At 36.8% G+C, this 26,916-nt stretch overlaps 1 protein-coding gene across 14 annotated transcripts in view; it reads left to right on the top strand.

Moving 5' to 3' along the window:
* Positions 1-26,916, top strand: part of PDLIM5 (PDZ and LIM domain 5) — a 225,507-nt gene that overhangs the window by 165,721 nt on the left and 32,870 nt on the right. For all 14 annotated transcript variants that reach the window (XM_086704559.1, XM_086704564.1, XM_086704558.1 and 11 more), the window contains one exon: positions 4,306-4,493. In XM_086704559.1, coding sequence (XP_086560685.1) covers positions 4,306-4,493 — 188 coding nt within the window. The remainder of the gene's footprint in view (positions 1-4,305; positions 4,494-26,916) is intronic.

Genomic DNA, 26,916 nt, shown 5'->3' with positions numbered 1-26,916 from the left:
AAACATATTTCAGTATTTGGGAAGGGAAATGATTTTCAACAAGATAAGTGAGTTGGCATTCTACAACAGCAGGAACATTTGGTTCTCTGAGGAGACCTTAGTGAACTTAAGTGAGAAAAAAAAGCAGTTGGGACAGTCACATGTCTTATCTCTTATTTTTCCTTTTCTAAGAGAATAATCTCTAAAATTATAATAAAGTATAGTATACCACCAAACTTGTTTCTTTCTATTGTAGTATATTCAGCATTTTGAATTTTGATACAAAAAAGTCTTAAGGTAAAAAATTTTGCTTAGGAAAAAATTTCTTGCAAACAATTCAGGAAGGAAGGAGGCTCATGGCTTCTCTCTTTGTCTAGGTCGTTTTTTAGAGTTCTGACAGAAGAATGCTTATAATGATGATGATCCTTCCAGAAATATTCCTTTCCTACTACTTCAGAGTCTACTAGTATATTAATTTTTTGGTAACACTTTAGCCAAAAACTGTTTAGTTTAAACATTGATAATTAAATCTGTGATGTATGGTTGGGTTTTTTTTTAAAAATTAAATATATAATTAGAATAAAATTTACCTCAGGAGTATTTTTTGAACAGTTTTTCCGTTGAAAATAAACAAAATTTCCAACTGTTGTCAATCTGCAGCCGAAATTTATTTGTTGTAATAGTTAAACAAATGTGGGAAAGGAATGTAAACTCAAAATAAATCAGGTTCCAGACACTGAAAGTTCACTTTTCTTCCTTTTTCTTTTTTCTCAACAGGTCAGTTTTGTAAAGAAACCTTTGCTCTGTTAGTGTATTTTTCTGTGTTGAGTTTTTGTAATATGAAACAAAAACTTTGGTATTCTTGAGATGGAAGTCATTTCCATTTAATATTTCAGTGCTTATTTATTTGACAGACTAGTAAAAATGACTATATTTGATCCTTAGCTTCTGTGGAATTAGCTAAAGGTATTTATGGATTTATTCTGGTTTGCTTATTAGAATCCTTTAGAAGGCATTTTAATTTTGTTTAGAATATAGGTATATCTTCAACAACTTAAATTTAGAAAAAATATATATGAGTCATAATTTCAGAAATAAGATACTAATCTAAGTAATCATGCCACTGTATTAATAAATTAGTCATTAATTAAAAATATTTTTCTGTTAGTGATTATTATAACATTTTATTCCCAAATATAAAATAATATAGCCAGTGGCTTTATTAACTCTTTAATCTTCAGTACAACGATACCTATTGTTTATGTATTTTCTCTAAGTAGTAGCTAATACTAAAAATTAGGAAAAAAGAAGTTAGCTTTTTTACGGACCTAAGCATTATTTATTCAGATATATGATTGTCTCAATAAAACCTAATATTCTTTCATTACTACATTAAATTTTTTAAGTAGAGATCTATTTCCCCTGGGAATGTTGAGCTCTGCTGACAGTCCTGAATTTAAACGTAAATGGAACAGCTTTCTTTCTTACAATTTAGAACTTTTTAAAAAGTTTATTTATTTATTTTTGAGAGAGAGTGAGAGTGAGCAGGGGAGGGACAGAGAGAGGGAGAGAGAGAGAATCTCAAGCAGCCTCTGAACTGTCAGCACAGAGCCTGGAACTCATGAACCATCAGATCATGACCTAAGCCAAAATCATGAGTTGGATGCTTAACTGACTGAGCCACCCAGGTGCCCCTAGAATTTTATAAGGTCTGTCTTTATAATTTCCTGCTCACACTTTGTATCTAAAGAGTATTGTTTAAGATTTAAACATCTTAGGGGCACGTGGGTGGCTCAGTCGGTTGAGCCTCCAACTTCGGCTCAGGTCATTATTTCAACGGTTCGTGATTTTGAGCACCGCGTTGGACTCTGTGCTGACAGCGCGTAGCCTGGAACCTGCCTCAGATTCTATGTTTCCCTCTCTCTGCCCCTCCCCCACTCAATTCTGTCTCTCTCTCAAAAATAAACATTAAAAATTTTTTTAAAAAATTAAGAAGGTGATGGCTCTGTTACACTTGAATTTGAGAGAACAGTAATAGGGAATGATATTTCAAGAAAGTTAAACTAGCTCTAGTATGATTTTTCAAAACTGTTTAGTGTCAGAGGCACCCCAGGACCACCCCCAGGTTTGATGATTCACTAGAGGACTTACAGAACTGGGTATATAGTTGTACTTATGACTAAGATTTATTATGGTACAAGAATACAAAGCAAAATCAGCAAGGGGAAAGGGTACATGGGATCAAGTCCAGAAGAAAAGACACTCAAGTTTCCAAAAGTCCTTTTTCAGTGAGGTCACACAGGATGTGTTCCTTCCTATAGCAGTGAGCTGTGACAAAACGTGCACAATGTTGTTTACTGGAAAAGCTCATTAGCAACTGAGTACGTAAGACAAACTTTTTTTTTTTTTAACTTTTTTTTTGATGTTTATTTTTGAGAGAGGAAGACAGGGAAAGACAGAATGTGAGCAAGCAGGGCAGGGGCAGAGAGAGAGAGAGACAGAATCTGAAGCAGGCTTCAGGCTCTGAGCCATCAGCACAGACCCCAACTTAGGTCTGGAACCCATGAACCATGAGATCATGACCTGAAGTCAGATCTGAGCTGAAGTCAGACGCTCAACTGACTGAGCCACCCAGGCGCCCAAGACAAACTTTTATTGGGGCTCCTTATTTTGTCACCCTGTGCCTAGTTTATACTGTAAGTCCAGACTCTCAGAAGGAAAGCAGGTGTTCAGCATAAACCATGTTGTTTATACAGTTTAGGCACAGTGAGCTACTCTTATCTTTTAGAAAAAAAGTTTTATATGATTGTAGGAAACTGTTTACCGGCCAAGTTCTCAAATGCCAGTTAGAGGCCAACCTTACAAGTGGCCTTCCTAAGACTAGGCAGTTTCAGGTCTGCTTTGTTAGTTTTCATCCCAGATTCAAGAGCGTTGGAAAAATTAGGTATTCTTTTTTTTTTTTCCCCCTAAGTTTACTCATTTATTTTGAGAGAAAAGGAGAGAGAGAGAGATTGAGGAAGAGAGAGAGAGAGAGAAAGGGGCAGAGAGAAAGAGGAAGAGAGGATCCTAAGCAGGCTATAGGGCTCAATCTCATGAACCTTGTGATCTTGACCTGAGCTGAAATGAAGAGTTGGATGCTCAATCGACTGAAGTCACCCACACCACCCCAGGTGCCCAGGAGCCCCTAGAATGGTAGTAGAGTGGTCATGATTGAATTTGAAATTTCTTTTCATTGAAATAATCTCAACCGAAGCAGTATAATTAAAGGCACTTATTTCACTGGTCATTAATTAGTATCCTATCTTTATTGATCTATTCCTCCAGCTATTTGTTTCAATTATGGAAGGACTTGAGTTTCTGTGCATGGAATTATTTAAGCAACCAGTACCTTGATTTTTGTTCAGAAGTTAGTATAATGTATTCTTATTGTTGTTACAATAATTATTATTGTGATACTTCACTTGAGAGGAAGTGCTATAGTATTATATCATTCCAAAGTACATATTTTATAATTTGAGCTACTTAAAATGATTTTTTTTGAAATGACAATATGTAATTATAAATAACAAATGACAGGGTAATAAAAAGCCATATGGTCTTCTAAGTCAAACTGGAACCAGCACAGATGAGGCCTCCTGTTAAGCAAATAAATAACTTTGAGTGAGGACAGTGGCGGTTTTGTCTTGTTTATCTGTGTTATGAACATACAACATTGTATGTTCTATTAAGCAGGGGATGTTATCTCTTGTTTACCACTCTGTGGCCAGTGCTGAGCACAATGTCTGGCATGTAATAGGTGCTTAAATGTTTATTCAATGAATGAATAAGTGAGTAAGTATGTGAGTGAAAAGAGTGACTGTTAAGATGTCAGGAAAACTAAGTTCATAAAACTCCAGAAGAATGTGAGAAGGAGGGGGAAGAGATATCTATGCCATTTCATAGAGATTATCAGGGATTCTTTACTAATTAATTGTTTTAATCCAGATGACTCTTCTGAAATGTTGAAATAAGAATAGGAAGAGAGAAATAGCTTCTTTTTTGAAGGGATTGGGTGTAACAATGTTTTAATAGCCTAATTTCTCCTGGTAGACCTTTTAAAGAGAATTTGCAAAGTAGTGAACAAATGTAATCTGACTCCTTTCCTCCTTTCCTGTTTTGTTTTGTTTGTTTCAAAGAAAGATAGTCCCTCAGTCACGGTTTTCTTTTTTAAAATATCCATTAATATTTTTATTTTCCTTAGAGATTTAATAGATTGAGAAAAGAAAGGCTCATTGCTAAGTCAGACTGCTATCACTTCACCAAAGCGTTTCCTTGTTTCCTTTCTAGCAACACCCAGGAGACTCCTCAGCAATTGGTCCCATCAGTAGCTTCAGCTCGGAGCATGCCTGAGAGACAGGAGAGCCCAGCGGCCACTAGACCAGGGGTGGCTGGTCTCACAACTGCTGCTGCCTTCAAACCTCCAGGATCCACCAACGTTATCAAATCTCCAAGCTGGCAACAGCCAAACCAAGCAGGTGGGCCAAAGAAATCCCTTGCTTTTTGTTTTTCTTAAGTGTAATTATGAAAATATCTTCTAGGACGTATGATAGAATTCACTGGCGAAACCCATTCTTGACCATCTCAGCTTTAAAAAGGACTGCATAGACTAGCTATAGCTAGTTTCCTCTGAGGTGTCTCATAAACGTTCTGTGTGTGTGTTTGATAGAGTTGCCATTTGCTACTCATAATTATAGCAATTTCTTTGTTTCCCAGATTACTCAAGAAACATGTGTGAATTGTAAACTTGGGGTCTTACTAACAAACTGTATTGATGGAAGTTTAGCCTTGGAAATACAGCATTTTAGTTTTGATGATATATACAAAATAACAACAACAGAAGCATTTATTGTCATCAACCACTGAAGAAGGAATCTTTGCCTTCTTGTCATCTGAAGATTTATGAGGCAAAATTGCAAGAAGGTTACAGTACCAAAAAGAGCACATATTTTATTTTATTTTAATTCTATTTAATTTTAATTTATTTAAGTACAGTTGACATATAACGTTATGTATTTTCAGCTGTACCACATAGTGTTTTGACAGTTCTATACATTATGCTGTACTCACCACAATAAATGTAGTTACTGTTTGTCACCATATAACATATTATTGACCATAGATACCCTATGCTGTACTTTTTAATCCCTGTGACTTATTTTATAACTGGAAATTTGTACTTGTTAGTCCCTTTCACCTATTTCACCCAGCCCCTCAGTGCCCTTACCCTCTGGCAACCACCATTTAGTTCTCTGTATTATGATTCTGTGTTTATTTATCTGTTTATTCATTTTTTTTTTTTAATTCCACACATAAGTGAAATCCTATGGTATTTGTCTTTCTCTGACTTATTTACCCTCCAGGTCCATCCATGGTGTTACCAAAAGGCAGGATCTCATTCTTTTTTATGGCTGAGTTCTATTATATATATATATATATATATATACACACCACGTCTTTTTTATCCGTTCATCTGTTGATGGACACCTGGGCTGCTTTCACATGTTGGTTATTATAAATAATGCTACAGTAAACAAAGGGATTGCATATATTTTTTTGAAATAATATTTCTGTTTTCTTTGGGTAAATACCCAGTAGTGGAATTACTAGATCATATGATATTTCTATTTTTAGGTTTTTGAGGAATGTCCATACTCTTTTCCACCGTGGTTGAACCAAATTGCATTCCCACCAGTAGTGCACAAGAGTTCCCTATTCTCCATATCCTTGCCAGCACTTGTTATGTCTTGTCTTTTTGATTTTAGCCATTCTGACGGGTGGAAGGTGAGATGTCATTGTGGTTTTGATTTGCATTTGCCTGGTGATTAGTGATGTTGAGCATCTTTTCATGTGTCTCTTGGCATCCGTATGTCTTCTTGGAAAAATTTTTATTGAAGTCCTCTGCCCATTTTTTATCGGATTATTTGTTTTTTGGTGTTGACTTGTTTAAATTCTTTATATATCTTAGATATTAACACCTTATTAGATAGATCATTTGCAAATATCCTCTCCCATTCAGTAGGTTGCCTTTTCATTTTATTAATGATTTCCTTCCTTGATTTTGGTGTAGTCCCAATAGTTTATTTTGGCTTTTGTTTTCCTTGCCAGAGAAGATGTAACTAGAAAAATGTTGTGAAGCCTGATGTCAAAGAGATTACTGCCTGTGTTTTTTAAGGAGTTTTAGGGTTTCAGGTCTCACAGATCTTTTTCTTTTTTTTTTTTTTATTTTTTTTAACATTTTTTTTATTTTTTGAGAGACAGAGCATGAGCAGGGGGAGGGGCAGAGAGAGAGAGAGGGAAACAGAATCTGAAGCAGACTCCAGGCTCTAAGCTGTCAGCACAGAGTCTGACATGGAGCTCAAATCCATGAACCGTGAAATCATGACCTGAGCTGAGCTGAAGTCACCCAGGTGCCCCACAGGTCTCACAGATCTTTAATCTGTTTTGAGTTATTTTTCTGTATGGTATAAGAAAGTGGTCCCCTTTCATTCTTTTGCATTTAATTGTCCAGTTTTCCCAGGAATATTTATTGAAGAGATTAAACTATCTTTCCCCCTATTGTGTGTTCTTGACTCCTTTGTTGTAGATTAATTGATCGTATAAGCATGGGTTTCATTCTGGGATCTGTATCTATTATTCCATTGATCTGTGTGTCTGTGTTTTTGCCAGCCAGTACCATACTGTTTTGACTACTATAGCTTTGTGGTATACTTTAAAATCTGGGGCTATGGGGCACGTGGATGCCTCAATCAGTTCAGCCATTGACTCTTGATTTCAGCTCAGGTCATGATCTCATGGTTCATGGGATCGAGCCCCACGTTGGTCTCTGCACTGACAGTTCAGAGCCTGCTTGGGATTCTCTCTTTCCCTCTCTCTTTGCCCCTCCCCTGCTCTGAAAAATAAATAAATAAACTTAAAAAAAATTGGGACTGTGATACCTACAGCTTTGCTCCTTTTTCTCAACATTGCTTTGTCTATTCAGGGTCTTCTCTTTTTCTATACAAATTTTAGAATTGTTTGGTCTAGTTTTGTGAAAAATACTATTTGGATTTTGATAGGGATTGTATTGAATCTGTAGATTGTTTGAGTAGTATGGATATTTTTAACAATAGTAACTCTCCCAGGTCATGAATATAGAATACCTTCCCATTTGTTTGTATAATCTTCAGTTTCTTTCATCAGCGTTTATAGTTTTCAGAGTTCACAGTTCTTTTACCTTCTTGGTTAAGTTTATTTCTAGGTATTTTATTATTTTTGGTGCAGTTGCAAATGGGATTATTTTCTTTATTTCTCTTTCTGGTAGTTCATTAGTGTATAGAAATGCAACAGATTTTTGTGCATTAATTTTGTATCCTGCAACTTTACTAAATTTTTTTTATTAGTTCTAAGAGTTATTTGGTGGAGTTTTTAGGCTTTTCTATACATACTATGATGTCATCTGCAAATAGTGACAGTTTTACTTCCTCCTTCCCAGTTTGGATGCCTTTTATCTCTTGTCTGATTGCTGTGACGAGGACTATGATATGTACTATGTAGAATCAAAATGGGGAGAGTGGACATTCTTGTCTTGTTCTTGATCTTCGAAGAAAAGCTGTTAGCTTTTCACCATTGAATATGATGTTAGCATTGGGTTTGTCATAAACAGCCTTTATTATGTGAAGGTATATTCCCTATAATTCTACTTTGTGGAGAGTTTTTATCATGAACAGATGTTGAACTTTGTCAAATACTTTTTTCTGCATCTAATGAGATGATCATGTGGTTTTTATCCCTCATTTTATTATAGAGAGAGAGCATTCGAATAATAAGAGGGAACAACCTGGGCTTTATCTGGAAACCTGAATTTTCAATCACTTCTACCAATAGCTTTAAGTAAAGTCACTTAACTTCTTTGACCCTCTGTTTTCTGATCTGTAAAATCAAGGCAGACTAAATAATCCCGTTTCTCCTAAAATGAATAAAAGTGATAGTTACAGGACTAAAGGACTCCTCTTAACAAGAATATGGGATCATATACTTAAGCGCCTCTAGTTCCAAACCCTCAGCCTTCATCTCTTCTCACTCTTTACACTCCCTGGATGATCTGTCATCCAGATTCCTTTTACAACCTAGCCACTGATAATTTAGGGTCCTCTCAGTCCTGAACTCCATATCCTCAAATTTGTTGACCTACTTGCTGTTTCCATGTGGCACCTTAAATGCAGCATGTCCAGAAATATTATTACCTAACCCTGGGAATGGTACATCCACTAGTCACCAAAGCTCCAGTGTAATCTTGAGACCTCCCACCTCTTACACCCACGTTTTCACAGTAACTAACACCTAATGATTTTACGTCTTAGTATTTCTCAAGTTTCTTCTCTCCTCTCTGTGGTGAGAGCCATTGCCTTGGTCCGAGCTTTTGTCATTGCAAACAGCTTGTAAGTAGTTTCCCTGTCTTCTTCTCACCCCATCAGTCTGTCCTCCATACTGCAGCAGATACCTTTGTAGAACTCTGATTTGCCCATGTTCCTCTCCTGTTGCAGATGCTTTACTGTGTTTCTTCATCCCTTAACTTACCACGGAAGTCCACTTTCACTTTGGCTCCTGCTAACTTCTCAGTGTCGTCTCCCACTGCTTCCAATTTGTAATCTGTGCCATAGCCTTACTAAAGCATCTCAAGTTACTGACACATGCCATGCTACCTTGCCTTAGAATGCTCTAGTCCTTCTTTAGAGAATGTGCTTTTTACTTAGACTGCTACTGAATTCTAGCCTTTCCTCATCAGTGTTGGGAAAAGTATTGATTGAATATATAGAAGGGTCTGCTTTTAAATATATATATGTATATTTTAAGAATTACTTTAATGATTGATCATTTATTATTATTTAAGACTCATTTTACAGTTGTAAGAGTGATTTTTTAGTTAATTTAGGAATTCTATCTTTTGATTTGTAATTTTCCAGTGTTTAAACATATCAGACACTAACTTTGTTTATTATTAATAAATTATCTTTAGACAAATACTAATTATTTATATTAAAATTTATTTCATAGTGTCATTTTGAATGGTTTTGAATTATTATGTGTTACTAGTTTTGCAAGGATAAGCTAAAATTTTTTGTCGGAGGGGAAACAACAAATAGGCCATTGCTTATGGTCTGGACTATTTTAAAGAAATGACTGTCGTCTTACTTTCAAAAACTTAAAATATTCAGGGGCACCTGGGTGGCTCAGTCGGTTAAGCGTCCGACTTCAGCTCAGGTCACGATCTCGCGGTCCATGAGTTCAAGCCCGCGTCGGGCTCTGGGCTGATGGCTCAGAGCCTGGAGCCTGCTTCTGGTTCTGTGTCTCCCTCTCTCTCTGCCCCTCCCCCGTTCATGCTCTGTCTCTCTCTCTGTCTCAAAAATAAATAAACGGTAAAAAAAAAAACATTAAAAAAAAAAACAAAAATAAAAAACTTAAAATATTCAGTCTGATATCATTAGCTTCTGAAATTTCTAGAACTGTTAATTGATTTAGCAAAACCTGTTCTCTTGGGGGAAAATGCCGACATCTCAACCCCATAGTTTGTTGTTGTTGTTTTTTATTTTTTTAATGTCTTTTTTGTTTTTTAATTTTTGAAAGAGCACAAGTGGGGGTGGAGGTGGGCAGAGAGAGAGGGAAAGAGGATTCGAAGCAGGCTCTGCACTGACAGGCTGACAGCAGCCAGCCCGATGTGGGGCTTGAACTCCAGAACCGTGAGATCATGACCTGAGCCAAAGTCAGATGCTCAACCGACTGAGCCACCGAGGCGCCTCCAGCCCATACATTTTTAATTATTTACCACTTACTTGAAGTTTATCTATGACTGGATATTTGCTGCAATTATTTTGTATGTGCATTAGAATATAGAGAGTAATTTTAAGAAAAATCTCTTTGGTGTAGTAATTGGAAGGGAACAGGAGAATGTTTCTTAAAAGTGAGGGAAAAACTATATGAGGTAGAAACTAACATTAACTTTGTGCACTGCAGAGGGCAGAAAATATATGTACTACTTTTGGAAATTCAGAAACTGTGGTTAAAATAACCACTCTTTTAAAGTGAAAAGAAAAAATCCCAATTGAGGTGGAACTCCTGGAGAATACACTACAGCAAAATTACCACAAGAGGGCAACAGAATCCTGTCTTCTCTGAGTGTAATTTGCAGTTAATCAAAGCAGTCAAATAACACAACTATAATCATGATTCATATGGTTAGTATTTAAAATACTGTACTTCTTACAGAAAATACAAGTGAATTTAATTTGAGCAAAACTATAGCAGTATAAAATACTACACATTATATAATGTTAGAAAGCATTAATATTACAAAAAGAAAACACGTTTTGCCATTGTGAATCATAGTTGAATTATGTCGTGATGCTTAGCTCAAATTAGAAAATATTTGCAGAACTCTTGCTGTTTATCTTGCTCTAGGTGCTGCAAACTGGCATTTAATGTGTACTATGCAATGTAAAAGTTACTTATTTTACACTATTTTGTAAAAATTGTAAAACAAATGTAAAATGCCCAGCCATGCAAATTGTTGTATTCCACTCTACCTAATAGTATACCATGAAAAACAAAACAAAAACACCTCAGCATCTATTCTTACTCTTTGATAAGTTTAAGAGCATTCTAATGCAAATGAAAAGATTATTTGATTTACAAGGGGAGAGCTGTCTCATTGGGGGTTCTCATGTTCTTCATGGTTCACCTGTGAAAACTACATTGTGAAAACTACACATTGTGTAGTTTCACATTGTGAAAACTACAATGAAGGGGAGGCAAAAGCTGGAGAGGCCAGTTGCTGGCGGGTGGACTCAGAATAAAACATTGGTTTCTCTCACACAGAATTTCAGGCTTCTTTCTCTTGATAGTTTATAGCTGTGCTCTAATGTGGGGGATAAAGATCCCCCCCAAATCATTCAAATAGTGACTCTTATCAATGATGTCGTTTTAGCATAATTCCTAAAGTTGTGTGAGAAGGATGAGATAAAAATTACTAAATTGAAGTCTATAACTGGCTTGGTTGATCATGAAATCAGTTTAATGGATCATAGCCAGTATTTTCATTAAAAAATAAAATAAAATAGGGGTGCCTGGGTGGCTCAGTCAGTTGAGCATCCAAACTCTTGATTTTGGCTCGGGTGATGATCCCAGGGTCGTGGGATCGAGCCCCGCTTTCCAGCTCTGCGCTGAGTGTGGTCTGCCTGAGATTCTCTCTCCCTCTACCCTTCTCCCTGGCTTGTGTGCATGTGCACACACACTCACTCTCTCTCTCTCTCAAAAATAATTTAAAATAAATGAAATAAAATAGAAGATATAAGAATATTTTAATGTATTAAGTATTTTACGTAGTAAGGGTAGGTATCATGTTAGGAAAATGTGGTTTTAGTTTATACATGCATGGAAGTAAGTATACAAACATGTATTTTGGGTCACAGTGTTTCTTACTATGTTTTAGTAGTTAAAACACTTGGAAGCCATTTATTTAAATAAGTATTAGACATACTTTTGTATATCAGATGAGTAATGTAGTTTGGAAATGATAGCCCTCCCCAAACTGCATTGAAAGGGCTGATTGAATTTTTAACACCTACTAGTGTGTTCTGAATCTGTCATAGGATTCCATTACTTCCCCTGAAGTTCTGACTTTGAATCTTAGATCCTTTCATTTGTGATGTTATATAGCTTGTGTTACCCAAGAACTTAGTAATGCTATACCAGTTGATAAAGAGTAACTAGGTGTATTTGTAACAGCATTATAGTTTGATCGGATCATCTTCTTTTTCTCAGGCATGTATTTTAACATACACCACCACACATATACAGACTTGTCCGTGACTGGCAAAGACCTGACTATTTTAGGATGCAAGGTGTTCAGGAGTTCATAGTCTGCATGAAAGTGTTAAGACACAAAAGAAGTAAGAATCCAAGCTTGAGTTTTATGTAAGCTGGCAAATACTGCTTCCTACTTGCCCTGTGCCTTTAATACTTTCATAATTCAGATATAGTAGTCCCTTTGGAAATATTAACTTGATCTAGGAAGATACATAAAAGGTGACATTCTTCTTGTTGGTTTTCAGAATTGGGGATTTATACTTTTTTAAACTTACATTTTAATTCACTATATTTGTATGTCTAATAGATTTTGTAATGCTTGAAATCTTCACATTGAATATAATTAATAAGTGGTTAGATAGGTATTTTCAAGCCTTCATAAATTTTATGGTTTAACTTACAAATATGTTCCCGTGTTTATGTAGGTGATCTAATTTGCTGTGTAATGTTTTCCCTAGACTCTCTGTAGGTTATGGATTCCATATTGGGTAAGTTTAGTTCATTTGATGCAAATATAAAATACTACTATCTTACCAAATATAGTCAGATATTCTTCACAAATCCAGTCTTAAAGTCATGAGGAGCCATTAGATTTTGGAAGCACATCAGTTTTCTAACTTTAGTTTAATTATATAGAAAATGAGAATGTCTAATTCATTAAGATTAGGGCTGTTGTTCCTCGAACCCACTTTGCTGACAGGGAGTGGCTCTGAAAAATAGGAGTGCCTCCCCTGTGGGGCATGAAATTCAGAAGGCCAGGGGTGTTCCCTAAATGGAGCATTTGAGCCTTCAGTTTCTTTATCTGTTAAAATAAGAGGCTAAAAGAGTCCCCCATAACATTGTTGTTATGTACGTATACATATATACACAAACGATATAACACATATTGAAGTTTGTGGTACATAGACGGGTACTCAAGAAAGATTAAGTTTTTACCCCTCTCTTCCTGGTAGTGACAGCATTAATAACTTACACTGTTACCATCTAGCAGAACAGTTCTGCTCCTGTGACTTCTCTGCTTGAAAATGTTTTGGGCTCTCTGCTTCCCACACATTAAATGTTTGGCTTCTTAACAGAGCTTATGGTCCCTTTATTGCCTTGTGCCAACCTTCTTCTCCAGCCTATTTTGTAATACAGTTCTTCACGTTCTCTGCAGTCGTGTCACACAGTTCAAGAGTTCGTACCATTCCTTGGGCACACACCTCTGTACTTGGTAAAGCTGCTCCTTTTATTTAAATGCTTTTCCACTCTTCTACCCCTGAAAAATTTCTCTTCACTCTTTGAGACCAGATGTTATCTCCTTTGTGAACCTTTCCTGAGCCCTCTGAATAATTGGCTATTCTTTCTCTCTGTCCCTACAAAATGTTGATGATGGCTTTATTATAGCATCCATCATATTCATTGTAATTGTTTACATATGTGTCTTTTACCACTGTTTTTAGATCCCCTTAAGGACAGGGACCAAGTCTTACTACTCTTTGTTGTACAGTACCTAAACAATACCCAGCACAGTTCCTAGGCCTTTGGTAAATGTCAGTGGCTGAGTAGGTAAGTGGGTGGATAGGTCGGTTTGTCTTATTTTGAACATCTTCTTCGTATATTTTGAGGAATTTACAGGACGTTGTTCTTTCCTCCTACCAGACTTGAAATTCCCACTAGTCATTGAGCAAAGGTGGACGTGCTGTCTGCCAAAGGCTGCCATTAAAAACTACACATATGCCCAGGGAGCAGAGGACTCCACTCTCTTTGAAGCATTAAACTGCCATTAAGACTTTAGAGTTGTGTGTATACAGTACTATAACTAGTACTGTATTATTTATTTCCAGTAACTAAAAAATTAGTAATAGATCTGAAGCCCTGTTTTCTTTTTTTTTTAATTTTTTTTTTTTAACGTTTATTTATTTTTGAGACAGAGAGAGACAGAGCATGAACAGGGGAGGGGCAGAGAGAGAGGGAGACACAGAATCTGAAACAGGATCCAGGCTCTGAGCGGTCAGCACAGAGCCCGACGCGGGGCTCGAACTCACGGACCGTGAGATTATGACCTGAGCCGAAGTCGGACGCTTAACCGACCAAGCCACCCAGGCACCCCTGAAGCCCTGTTTTCTTAAAAAATATGGGAATATATGGCCTATAAGGAACCAAGCAGTGGAATGCAGAGGAAATATTAGGCATAGTTGTTCATTTTATCAAGGTGGACAAATTAACTTGGATGCAAAGCACCAGTAAATAATAGAAATTAGCAAAAAAAGGAGCAAAGAGTTAAGTCAGATTACAAGTTCCAGATCAGACAAGGAGGTCTTAATGGAGAGTGAAGAAAGATACCAGTAAAGTTCCAATGATACAATCTTGAGATACAATATTTGTTTATATTAGTTTATAGTGGAGTTATATTTTATGCAAGAATAAGGTGTTCATGTTTATGCCCAAAGCAAAATCGTATCACATAGCAGTGCATCACATAGCAGTGCCCCTTGAATATTTTTAGGAAGAGGCCAAGTTGGAGAGGGAGCAACGTATGCAGAAGCTTTTGGAGAACTTGGCTCAAGTCATTCAGTCTAGATAGTGGCCAGAAAGAAAGTTGGATGGGCTAGTGGGGGTCTGGTCAGAAAAGGGCTTTGAAAGTAAGACTGGGGATTGATGCCGAAAGGAAGCCCTTAAAAGATTTGTAAACTGGAAAGTGACCATCAGATTTGCAATCATTAAAAGATCATTAATAGTGTTAATGGGTTTAAAAGCTCATTATGACCTCAGTGTACAGATTAAGATTGGAGTCCTGGTGACTAAAGAGGTTGTTGAGATAATCCAGGATAGAGATGCTGATAATGAATATTACCCTGGGCAGTGGGAATGGGAATGGAGAGAATTCCAAGGGCAAGAGAATGCAGTTTAACACTTTAACCTGATGGGAGGCAAGTTCTAACCATTGCTCTTCAGGGAGCTTTATTCCCTTTAGAGCATTTATCCTGTATTAAAACACTGGTAGGGGAGATGCCTGTGTGGCTCAATCAGTTAAGCATCCGACTCTTGATTTCGACTCAGGTCATCGTCTGACAGCTTGTGTTGGGCTCCATGCTGACGGCACAGAGACTGCTTAGAATTCTGTCTGTCTCTGCCCTTCCCTCCCTCCTCTCTCTCTCTCTCTCTCTCTCTCTCTCTCTCTCTCTCTCTCTCAAAAATAAATAAATAATTATTTGAAAAAACTTTGAAACACTGGTAGGGATTGTATTTGGCTTAGAGAAACTATACTTGGCTTTGAGTAAGTCAGATTATGGCACAGAAAATTGATTGAATATGTCTCTAGTTTTTGGGTTTTATTTTAATGTGTCTAGTTACAAAATATAAATCAGGGTTGTATCTTGTACTTGAGAAATAAGTTAAACATAACTAGTCTATTTTTGCAGCATTTCCTTAGGCAAGTACATTGATTTCCCCATCATTTTCTAAATGTTGACTCTCTTTCAATTCTTTATAGTTGCAATCATGAGGTTGGTAGCTTTGGCATTGCACTGCTTGCCTTTCTGGAAGGACTTGTGCTATGTGTGTTGTCATGGAAATAAACATTATGAGATGGAAAAGGTTTTCTTACAAGACAAAAGAAGAAGAATCCTATAGAGCCCTACCAGTCAAAAATTAAGTACTCATGTTGTTATTTGTATGTACTTCAGAAAGCTTTAAGTCCATAGATATGCTTAAATTTTTTTCCCACTTATTACAGGGTTTTTTCTTCTTTTCCACTTCCAAAATATATAACTTTTTTTTAAAAAAAAAATGTTTATTTTTGAGAAAGAGAGAGCGAGAATGAGCTGGGGAGGGGCAGAGAGAGGGGAGGATAGAGGGTCTGAAGCAGGCTCTGCACTTACAGCAGCGAGCCAGATGCGGGACTCGAACTCACGAACCGTGAAATCATGACCTGAGCCGAAGTCAGACGCTCAACTGACTGAGCCACCCAGGCGCCCCAAAATATGTAGCTTTTAAGAGCGTTTGTGATGGTACTTCAATGTATTAACACTATTGTAAGTATTTAATAAATAACATAATTTCTTATTCAGAAAATCATTTAGCTATATGATATTGGCTAATTATATAATCACTGTTTTCTGTAGGAAACTGTGGCCTTATTTCATAAAGCCAATGAAAATAAAAAGCTTTGTTGTGTTTTCTTTTACAGTAGTTAGTATCGTCTAGATGTGCTGAAATTTTTCCTTTTGCTGTTTTCATTAGCAGCGCTTGAAGCTTGCTGGAATGATACCATCTCAGTGCTGTCTTTTTGTATGTACACACAACTCCCTGTTTATTCTTATGTTCCCTGATGTTGGCAAGAAATTACTGGATTTCTTTTTTTACTTTTATTGTTAAATGTGTCCATGGAGGCAGACATTCTATAGAACTGAGGAAAGGAAAGGCATTTAGTTGATGGTGACATACTCCATACACTAGTAGTATTCTATCATTTAATATTAGACATTTGGAATCTCTGATTCTCCTTATTGAACAAATGTAATCAGATTATATGTATATAAGCCTTTTACTAGTGGATTGCTTTTTTTCTTTTTGAAACAGTTTTAATATATGTGGCAAAAAGCAAGGGCTTTTAACTTACGATGAAATTTATCAAAATTGGTGATTTCTTTTTGAAAACATGAATTATGTTTTGAAGAAGCATAGTGCAAGTAAGCTGTAAATAGAAAAGTTAGGATCATTTGAAGGTCTTTTAGGGACACAGTCAATTTCTTTTGGTCAAATGCAAAAGGGAAAAAGACACAAACGTACTTTTCAAAATGAATATTTAGTTAATTTTAGCTTCTGTTACATCCTTTCATGGGGAATACTCACCATCTCCATTCAGGCAATTGGAACTCAGGAATATAATAGTCATGAAGGGAGCAAAAAAACCTTGCTTAACAGAAAAATTGTGCATATCATTGATTAGTAGCAATTATTTTCTATAATACTTTCAGTTAAGTATCTTTTCACTCAGAGTGTGCAATAAGATAATGTCATTAAAATTTTAAATGGGCATCATTTTACCAATGAGGTAAGAGAGTCTGAAAGAAGTCAAAGGAATTGTTCAGAGTCCCATAGTGATTTGGACCTAGTTATTTTGACTAAATAGTGTATTTTCTTGTTATCACAAGATAGTATCAATGACTATATTTAAGGAAGACTAACTCTCTATGGGATAGTGCAGAAAGGAGTATTGTTTGCATTGGGAGGATAAACCGGGTGACTAGCAACTTCTAAGGACTGTTTCAAGTAGCATTTTCTTTGTTTCTAAACTTCATTTTCAAAATTTATCTAAGATTCTAGTTAAATGACCCTTTATCATACCCTCCCTCTGTTGTGTGCTACATTTTAGCAATAAAGAAAAGCTTATTTATTCATTATGGACAGAGCTTTGGAGAGATCTGATGTATTCTTTTTTTTTTTTTTTTCCAAGGAAGACTCAGATATATTTATGAGATCTGATTAGATCACAGATTGAATGATGTGCATCTCAGTTATAAGTGGATATAAATTCTATCTTTTATTTGAAGTCTAAAGAAGATAGGGGTGAGAAAGGAAATTACTGTTTCTACAACCATCCCAAATTTCATTGTAGGCTTTACGTTACAGTAATAAATCGAGATAACTAGATTTGCTTAGCTAAGATGGATAGATTTATTGGTTCCATTTTAAAATTTTTATATGAATAAGTAAACTGCTACCAGTTGCATATGTTTCATCTCTTCTAATAATGTTTTACTGCCATCTGCTCCCCTGCATTTCGACATCATTAAACTAAACAGTCCACTTGCTGTAAAGGCCTGACTGGAGCTGTCCATTGTCAAAGCTGCGGTGTGAAGCATGTAAAATATGCTTTGTCTTTTTATATAACGTGTAGATTTTGGTTTAGAATCGCGATTCTCAGGAAAAAATAAAAGTAACAACCATTAACTGCCTTTTTCTCCCCCCATAAACTGGAATTTATTTCTGTGTTGGAAGCTTTCCTGTGCTGACGCAAGAGCACAGTTGTGAAAGCTCTTCTTTCTCCCCATTTTTCCTTCATCCTGAGATTAAAATATTAAATCTTTTCTAAGGGAAGACACCTGGACTTACTCATATATGATTTTCATTAAGAATTATTCCTCGGTTAAGCGTAGGACTTCGGCTCGGGTCATGATCTCACAGTTTGTGGGTTCGAGCCCCGCGTCGGGCTCTGTGCTGACAGCTCGGAGCCTGGAGCCTGCTTTGGATTCTGTGTCTCCCTCGTTCTCTGCCCCTCCCCCACTCATGCTGTCTGTCTGTCTCTCTCTCTCTCAAAAATAAATAAACATTAAAAAAATTTTTTTAAGAAGAATTATTATTCCTCATTAATTGATGCATGCAATTTAAACCAGAGGTTGGCAAACTATGACCTTGGTCACCTCTGGCCTACCACCTGTTTTTATAATAAAGTTTTATTGGAGCACTGCCAGGCTCATTTGTTTACATTTGTTACATGATGTCTGTGGCTCCTTCCCTGCTGCAATGGCATAATTGAGTAGCTGCCAAATAAACCTTACATCCCACAAAACCTAAAATATTTACTCTCTGGCCAGTTACAGAAAAAAATTGCCAAACCTAGGGTTAAACCATAGGAATAAGAAAAATTATGCTTGATGATTCTGTACAATAGATGCAAACTTTTCTCAGAGTCGTGAGCACCCTTGACAACTCTAATCCGAAGGCACTCTGTTGCCTGTTTGTGAACATCACCTGAGAGAAGATAAAACTCTTTGGGGCAAGCATCTTATTCTTGGGTGTATCTTCCATACCCAAAGAGTTCCTAGATCTAAAACATTGTGTGTGGTCTCTAAGTAGTTTTTGAATGAGTTGATACCTTATTTTTTAAAACAGGTAAGATCTGGGGCACCTGGGTGGCTCAGTCGTTTGGGCGTCCGACTTCAGCTCAGGTCACGATCTCGCGATCTCGCGGTCCATGAGTTCGAGCCCCGTGTTGGGCTCTGGGCTGATGGCTCAGAGCCTGGAGCCTGCTTCCGATTCTGTGTCTCCCTCTCTCTGCTCCTCCCCCGTTCATGCTCTGTCTCTCTGTCTCAAAAATAAATAAATGTTAAAAAAAAAAAATTAAAAAAAACAGGTAAGATCTTATGTCAGAGTGTAATTGATATTTGTGAAGCATTTCTTACACATTCAAGAAAATTAAGTAAACATTTTACTTACACCATCACATTCAAGCCTCTCACATTTTGAGGTAGTTGCTGTTTTACAGGTGAGGAAACTTAACACATTTCTGTGTTTATGGAGCTAGAAATTAGCAGAACAAGGAGCCCGAGTATATCTTAACATTATGCCAGATGTATGGCTTCCTCCAGCATAAAATAGCTTTTAAAAGCTTTTAAAAGATGTGAAATTCAAACATAACTTTGGATCATGATAATACAGTTTCACTTATTTCAGAGATTTAATGGCTTTAATTGAGAGAGCTGTCTTAGAGAATTAGTAGTAGTAAAAGAAATGTAAGAAGTATCCCAAGTTTTCAATTTTCCAGTAACTTGTATTCATCATGAGAGACATTGTTGATATTTGACATGAGGAACGCTCGTTAACTTTTAGTCCCCTTTCTGCTTCAGGTTTTGTTGTTGTTGTTTCTGTTTTTTGTTTTTTTTGTGGGGTTTTTTGCCGACATTAAAAGAATTCTATTTATATGAGCAACTCAAACCTGAGCTACGTTTCTCCTTTATTTCTGACTGAGACTAGGCTGCTTTCTCACTTGTATAAATAGGTGACAATGGGTGGGAAAATGGTAAAAGCCAAGCCTGTTTGGGTTTCATGTTACTTTGGAAATAAGATATGTCAAAACTCTAGGTATAATATGAGTATAAGTAATTTTTAAATACATGTCCTTTATAGTTTTCTCATTCAAATATAAGCAAAATTTTAAAAATTTAATATTTGAAATAAATTCTTAGCTTAGATTCTGTACGAGTTCACCTCATGCAGAGGTGATCCTCTTGAGTATTTCTGAGGTTGTGAATGATGCCTCAGATTTGTTTTTTGTTTTTGTTTTTGTTTTTAATAATTTATCTGAGTTTTTCTTTTCTGTTTCTTTTTATTCTCCTCCCCCTCCCTCCCACTCCCCTGCCTCTTTTTTACTGTGAAACACATTGACCACCCACAGTTAGAGCAGGATTTAGCTTCCCATTGTAAAATTAAAAATTTTAACAGTGATACTGAAATTATTTAGAAAATTCTCTGTATGACCGATAAATGAAATGTTGATTTTTAATTGAATGGTGGCAAACCAGATATTTTAAGATCTCATATCTTTATCTGTGAGGTACACACTGGGTTTCTTTTACTTGTCACTCTGAACAAATGGAAGTGTTCTGTGTAAGGTCAGCTAGTTGGGAGAAAAAGGCAAGTTGAATATATCCCAAATTTTAATGATGTGTGATGCAACAAATTAAGAAAGAAGAGAACTGAACCTAATCCAGTCCCCACACTCACTTTAATTAAGACACTCTAGATCCAGTTTAATCTGGGTTCTTAGAGTTGAAAGGCCTGTTGCTAATGGAAGAAACTAACCTCCTGAAGTTGCGGAAATATTTGATACTTGGCCTTGGACGCACCTGTTCCAATTCTTTATGGCAGCATAAAGAATACATACCAGCATTCTCCACTGCTTAGAGAAATGATAATAGTTTAATCTGTCAACTTTGCTTTTAATCATTGAATAAAAAAATCTTTGATTCCGTTTAATAAAATTTGCACAGGCCTCTCTAAAATGTACTTTGCTCTGATCCTAGATCTTGGCTTAATTTTAAACCTTTTCTATTTCTACTGGATATGATTTCATGCCTGGGTAATGAAGAGTAGTAGTAGACTGTTGCTTATGCTTCCAACATAAGGAGCTTGACAGATGAAATGCACGGATTCTCTGCTTCTCTTGGCCGCCATCTGTTTGAGATGGTTGGGGGAGGGGCAGAGAAGAAAGCACTTGCTGTGCACGGTCATATGCAAGCGTGTTGCCATCATTGCTACCCGATTTAGTATGTGTAAAATTTCTACCATACCTTTGTGAACAAATTCTCGGAGATGTTGAATTACAATACTTTATCTCCCCAGGAGTGCCAGAATGTCACTTTGATGTGGCCCAGTCATTTATATGAGTACAGCATTAGCCTCAGTGTTTATAACTGGAATACCCTTTGCATTCGAGCCAGTTGTTTTTCACACCATAAAACCTCACATATGACTTCTGTGTCTTTGGGGCTGTAAACATTGTCTTTTTTCTTTGGGGAGGGAACATTAGTATTCTTGATAGCAGCCTTATTTCAGACTCAATAACAATGAAATATTACAAGATTTAAAAAATATTTTTTTCTGGTTATTCCTAGATTTATTGCCATGACATTCTCTGCTGCTTTATCTTAATTCAAATGTAGTAGGTGAAATATTCACACCAATTTAGAGTTCGTACAACAAAAAATGAATTTAACATTCAGTTGCTTCAAGCCTGTTTCTCTTTAGCAAATGTACTAGATCTATAATTTTATTTTTCCTTTCTGAAGCAGTTAAATAAATCTTCTTCAATGTTTCTCAGAACATGAGGAATCTAGCCTTTTATTTCAAGATTTTCTAAGAACTTTGCGGCCACTAATTACAGTGGCTGAAAAGCATGGGCAGCTAGGTTTAGGGAAAATAAGTTAGATCTCTGTTGGAAACTCATTTTTTATAGAATACATGAATAGCTTAAAAGTGGTAATCTAAGCTGTTAGGCATACTGGGGCAAATAAAAAACAATGCTTTCGTACATTATTCCTAAATTTATTCTGGCAGGCTCATTAAGGAAATTAAAGTAGCAGAAGTTAATCATCTCAGTTATCACTATCCCCTCCTTCTAAACTGCTCCAGAAATGAGAACGTCCAGGTTTAGACCACATTTGAGGAGATCTGCCTTCATATTTTTCATAGGTCAAGGCAGTAACTGGCAAAGAATTTGACACTGTAGGCACATAATAAATATTTGATGAATGAATCTATAGGGTACATAGGTTTTGGAGTCAGACAAAAATGGTTTTAGATCCCAAATGGTCCACTTTCCTCATTTGGCTTGTGTGATGGAGTCTCCTGGTTTTTCGCCTACCTTCCGCTGTGTTCCCAGAGTACATATGTTATTTGCCTTACCCTTAGGAGCTCTTCTGTTTTCACGCTCACTTTCCCTGAACAATCTCATTAACTCCCACAGCCTCAAATGTCATCAATATGCTAATGACTCTTGAATCAATTCTTCTAGCTCAGATCTTTTTCCTGAGTTCATATATTCAATAGACTGTCAGTACTGAGATGAAACACAGGCACCTCCAGCTAAAAAAAAAAAAAAAAAGAAAGAAAGAAAAAAGAAAAAGCTATGAGCTCCTTGAGGCCTAGGATTATTCATGTTTTGTCCCCTCCTGTGTACCCATGCATAACACAGTGCCTGCCACAGTGTTACGTTCTCAGTATACACTTGACTAAATGAAGATCTATAATTACATTCATTATCTTTCCATCATTCTAGCACTTATCCCACTATAACAATTGACTGTTTACTGGTCTATAACCTTCTTTAAACTTCATGAGGGCAGAAATTATGTCTGTCTCACTCATGTTGGTAAAGCCTAGCAAATTACTTGGTACGTAGTAGTTGTTAAAAAAACATTTCCCTCCTTTTATTGCCCTATATGTCCTTAGGTAAGCCACTTATCCTTTCTGACCTTTATATTCTTGGCCTATTAAAAAGTAATAACAAGGGGCGCCTGGGTGGCTCAGTCGGTTAAGTGTCCGATTTTGGCTCAGGTCATGATCTCAGGGTTCATGAGTTCGAGCCCCGCGTCAGGCTCTGTGCTGACAGCTCGGATCCCGGAGCCTGCTTTGGATTCTGTGTCTCCCTCTCTCTCTGTCCTCCCCTGCTTGCACTCTGTCTCTGTCTCTCAAAAATGAATAAACGTTAAAAAATGTTTTTTAATGTAATAATAATACCTCATAATGTAAAAATGAAATAATTCAGTTTAGTATGTGTAAAATCTTTTAAGTTTTACTATAGAAAGAAAAGTTCAGTACACACACACACATTATATATATATATATATATATATATATATATATATATATATATAACTAGAGATGTGGTTTCTTCTACATGTATATTGAAAGGGATGAGATAATGAAAGGGATTATAGATTAAAAGCAATTTAAAAGACAAACCAAATAAGCAGACCTTATTTGGATCCTGGTTAATACTGTGTTGGGGTGTGTGTTGTAGGCAAAATAATGCTCCCCACCTCCCACCCCCAAATGTCGAAAGATGGCCATGTCCTTAATACCCAGAACCTATGAATCTGTTATATTGCGTATCATAGGTGAACTAGGGATGCAGAAGGGCTTACAGTCACTATCAGCTGACCTTCAAATAGGGCTACTATCCTGCATTATCCTGGGGAGCCCAGTGCAATCACAAGGGTCTTTAAAACTGGAAGAGGAAAGCAGAAGAGAGGGGGATAAAGTAATGCAAGGCTTGTTGCTGGCTTTGAGGTGGCAGAAGAGGGCCATGAAGCCCTGGATTTGGGCAGCCTCTAGACGCTTGAAAAGGCAAAAAAATGAATTTTCTCTAGAACCTCCAGAAGGAAACATCCCTGACAACACTTTTTTTTTTTTTTTTTAATGTTTATTTATTTTTGAGAGACAGAGACAGAGAGTGGATGTGTGGGGGCAGAGAGAGAAGGAGACACAGAATCTGAAGGAGGCTCCAGGTTCTGAGCTGTCAGCACAGAGCCTGACGCGGGGCTTAAACTCACAGACCGCAAGATCGTGACCTGAGCCGAAGTCAGGTGCTCAACCGACTGAGCCACCCAGGCGCCCCTGGAAACAGCCCTAACAACACTTTGATTTGCTCAGTAACATCCATGTGGGAAAACTATAAAGCAATATACTTGTGTTGTTTTTTAGCCAACAAGCTGTTATATATAATAAGCAAGAGACAACTAATACAGGGATTAACAGGAGAAATTAAAAATTTCTTATTTTTAAAAATTGGTTATTTGATGATAACAAAATTTTTATTTTAGGTGTGATAATTGAATTATGGTTAGGTTTTTATTTTTTTTTTTAATTTTTTTTTTTAACGTTTATTTATTTTTGAGACAGAGAGAGACAGAGCATGAACGGGGGAGGGCCACGGAGAGAGGGAGACACAGAATCCGAAACAGGCTCCAGGCTCTGAGCTGTCAGCACAGAGCCCGATGCGGGGCTCAAACCCTCAGACCGTGAGATCATGACCTGAGCCGAAGTCGGACGCTTAACCAACCAAGCCACCCAGGCGCCCCTAATTATGGTTAGGTTTTTAAAAAGAGTGTTCTTTTAGGGATGATATTGAAATATTATCAATGACGTGATAGATGTTGCATTTGCTTCAGAATGGTTCAGAAATGGCAGGGGAATGAATGGCATATAAATGAAATATATCAGTTACAGACTGATAAATTGTTAACGTTTGGTTCTTTTTCTTTATTAAATTTTACTGTTTTTTAAAGTAATTGTTTCCTTAGCATCCTCTAAAGATGATTAATGCTATTTTTTTTCTAATTTCAGAAATCATTGTGAGCTCATGGGGTTAAACATATTTGAAGTATTGTAGTCCATGGTTATTATCTTTATTAATGCTCAAACTGTCTCATCTACTTCTTTGAAGTCCCTTTGATACCACTCTGGTAGTCTTTGATAGCTTCCTTCCTTGCTAATATGAGAAGATATTCTAGACTTCCCTTGTTTATTTTCTGCCCCAATTCTGTAATTAGCAGTTTTTTTTTTTTAAGGAGTCTGGTTCCTTTTAGCGGGAAGATGATAATTTTGGTTACTGGAGTCATTGATTCTCTAAACAAAGATATATTAAGCAATATGCCAGGGACTGTTCTAGATGCTAGAGGTGTTTCAATGAATAAAATAGTGTCCCTGGCCTTAAGGTCTGAAGAGACAGAAAATAAGAAAACAATAAAAAGAATATAAAATATGTTAAATGGGGATGAACACTATGGAGAAAGATAAACCAGTTAGTGAGTATAGGGAATGCTGGATTGTGGGTAGCAGGTTGCCCCTTCATATAGGATAGTGAGAGAGAGCCACATTGATAAAATGGCCTTTGAGTAGAAAACCGGCAGGAAGTGAGGAGCAAGTCATGCAAACAGCTGGAAAATATTTCCAGAAGGAGAGAAGAGAAAGTACAAAGGCCCTGAATCAGAGAAGAATGCTGGCCATTTAGAGAAACCATAAGGAAGCCAGTGTGCCTTGTACGTAATGGGCAAAGGGAGAGTGGCAATTCAGAGAGGGAGCAGGAATCTGATTCTGTATGACCATTGATTAGAAGGGAGCTCAAATTGGAGAGTTTTGAGCAAAGGAGTAGCATGGTCTGGCTTAGTTTTTTTCTGGCCTCTGTATTGTTATCAAGAGTCGAAGCTACGTCTCTATAACCAGTGACTACAGTTAAGCCAAGCAAGAGATGTTGGTGGCTTGGACCAAGGATATACTGTGGAGGTGGTAAGAAATCGTCAGGTTATGTTTTTCTCATACTTTGATGAGCAGTTCATCTCCTAACACAAAACTTGCTCTTCTAATGAATGATATTTTCAGCAATTCAAATCACAACATCTAGTAAGAGTAACCTACCTTAGAAGACATTAAATACCTCTGTTGTTTATTTTTTGAGATTTTTTTGAGTTTTTTTTTTTTCTTTTTGAGATATCATCCCCCTAGCCCCCACTGACTTAAGTTTCCAAGTAAGGTTTGACATAATACAGTATTTTTTCACCTATCGCATGTCAGTAATAAGAATATTTTACTATTAGTTGAATAATTTGACTTGAACCAAAAGAGTCAACTGATGAGTTTCATTCCTATTTGAGTACAGTCTGGCCAGGTGTTTAATGTATACATTATAATCTTCACTACTATTTTTTTAAAATGGATTGGTGTAGGGACCCCTGGGTGGCTCAGCTCAGTTGAGCCTCGGACTTTGGCTCAGGTCGTGATCTCGCAGTCCATGGGTTAGAGCTCCACATAGGGCTCGATGTTGTCAGTGCAGAGCCTGCTTCAGATCCTCTGTCCCCTTCTTGTCTCTGTACCTCCCCCACTTGTGCCCTCTGTCTCAAACATAAAAAAATAAAACATTAAAAAATGTATTGGTTTAGAGTTAACAGCCTTTTTTGAGCAGGAGTAGAAAGCAAAAATATCAAATACCCTACTTTTTTTTTTTTTTTAATTTTTTTTTTCAACGTTTTATTTTTATTTTTGGGACAGAGAGAGACAGAGCATGAACGGGGGAGGGGCAGAGAGAGAGGGAGACACAGAATCGGAAACAGGCTCCAGGCTCCGAGCCATCAGCCCAGAGCCCGACGCGGGGCTCGAACTCACGGACCGCGAGATCGTGACCTGGCTGAAGTCGGACGCTTAACCGACTGCGCCACCCAGGCGCCCCCCTACTTTTTTATACAGTTAGGTAGCATCTGATTTCAGAGAATTCATACATTGTACTACCATGGGTTCTTTTGCTCTTAATCTCTGCTTTTTCTCCAAAAGCTATTTATATAAACAGGTGTCTTTTAGTGAGGTCAGCTATTTTTGAAGCACACAGTAAACAATTATAGTATAGTACAATACTATATACTATAATATAGTATTTTATATTATATATTTATATAATTATTTTAATATTACATATAACCAACATTATGTATATTATATTATAATTATATAAGATTGCTTAAAACGTACGTTAACTAATTTGCTAAATAATACAAACCTGAATCACCTGCTTGGGAAATAATGTGATTAAGATCTTTCTAGAGTGGAGAATTTAAAAAAAAAATTTTAACGTTTAATTTTGAGAGAGAAAGAGCACGATTGGGGGAGGGGCAGAGAGAGAGGGAGACACAGAATCCAAAGCAGGCTCCAGGCTCTGAGCTGTCAGCACAGAGCCAGACACGGGGCTCAAACTCAGAAACCGTGAGATCATGACCTGAAACCGAAGTCAGACACTTAACT

Source organism: Puma concolor, chromosome B1, assembly GCF_028749965.1.
Source record: "Puma concolor isolate L17-30 chromosome B1, mPumCon1.1.hap2, whole genome shotgun sequence".
NCBI classification, from domain to species: Eukaryota; Metazoa; Chordata; class Mammalia; order Carnivora; family Felidae; genus Puma; species Puma concolor.
This window is presented reverse-complemented; position numbering and strand designations above follow the sequence as displayed.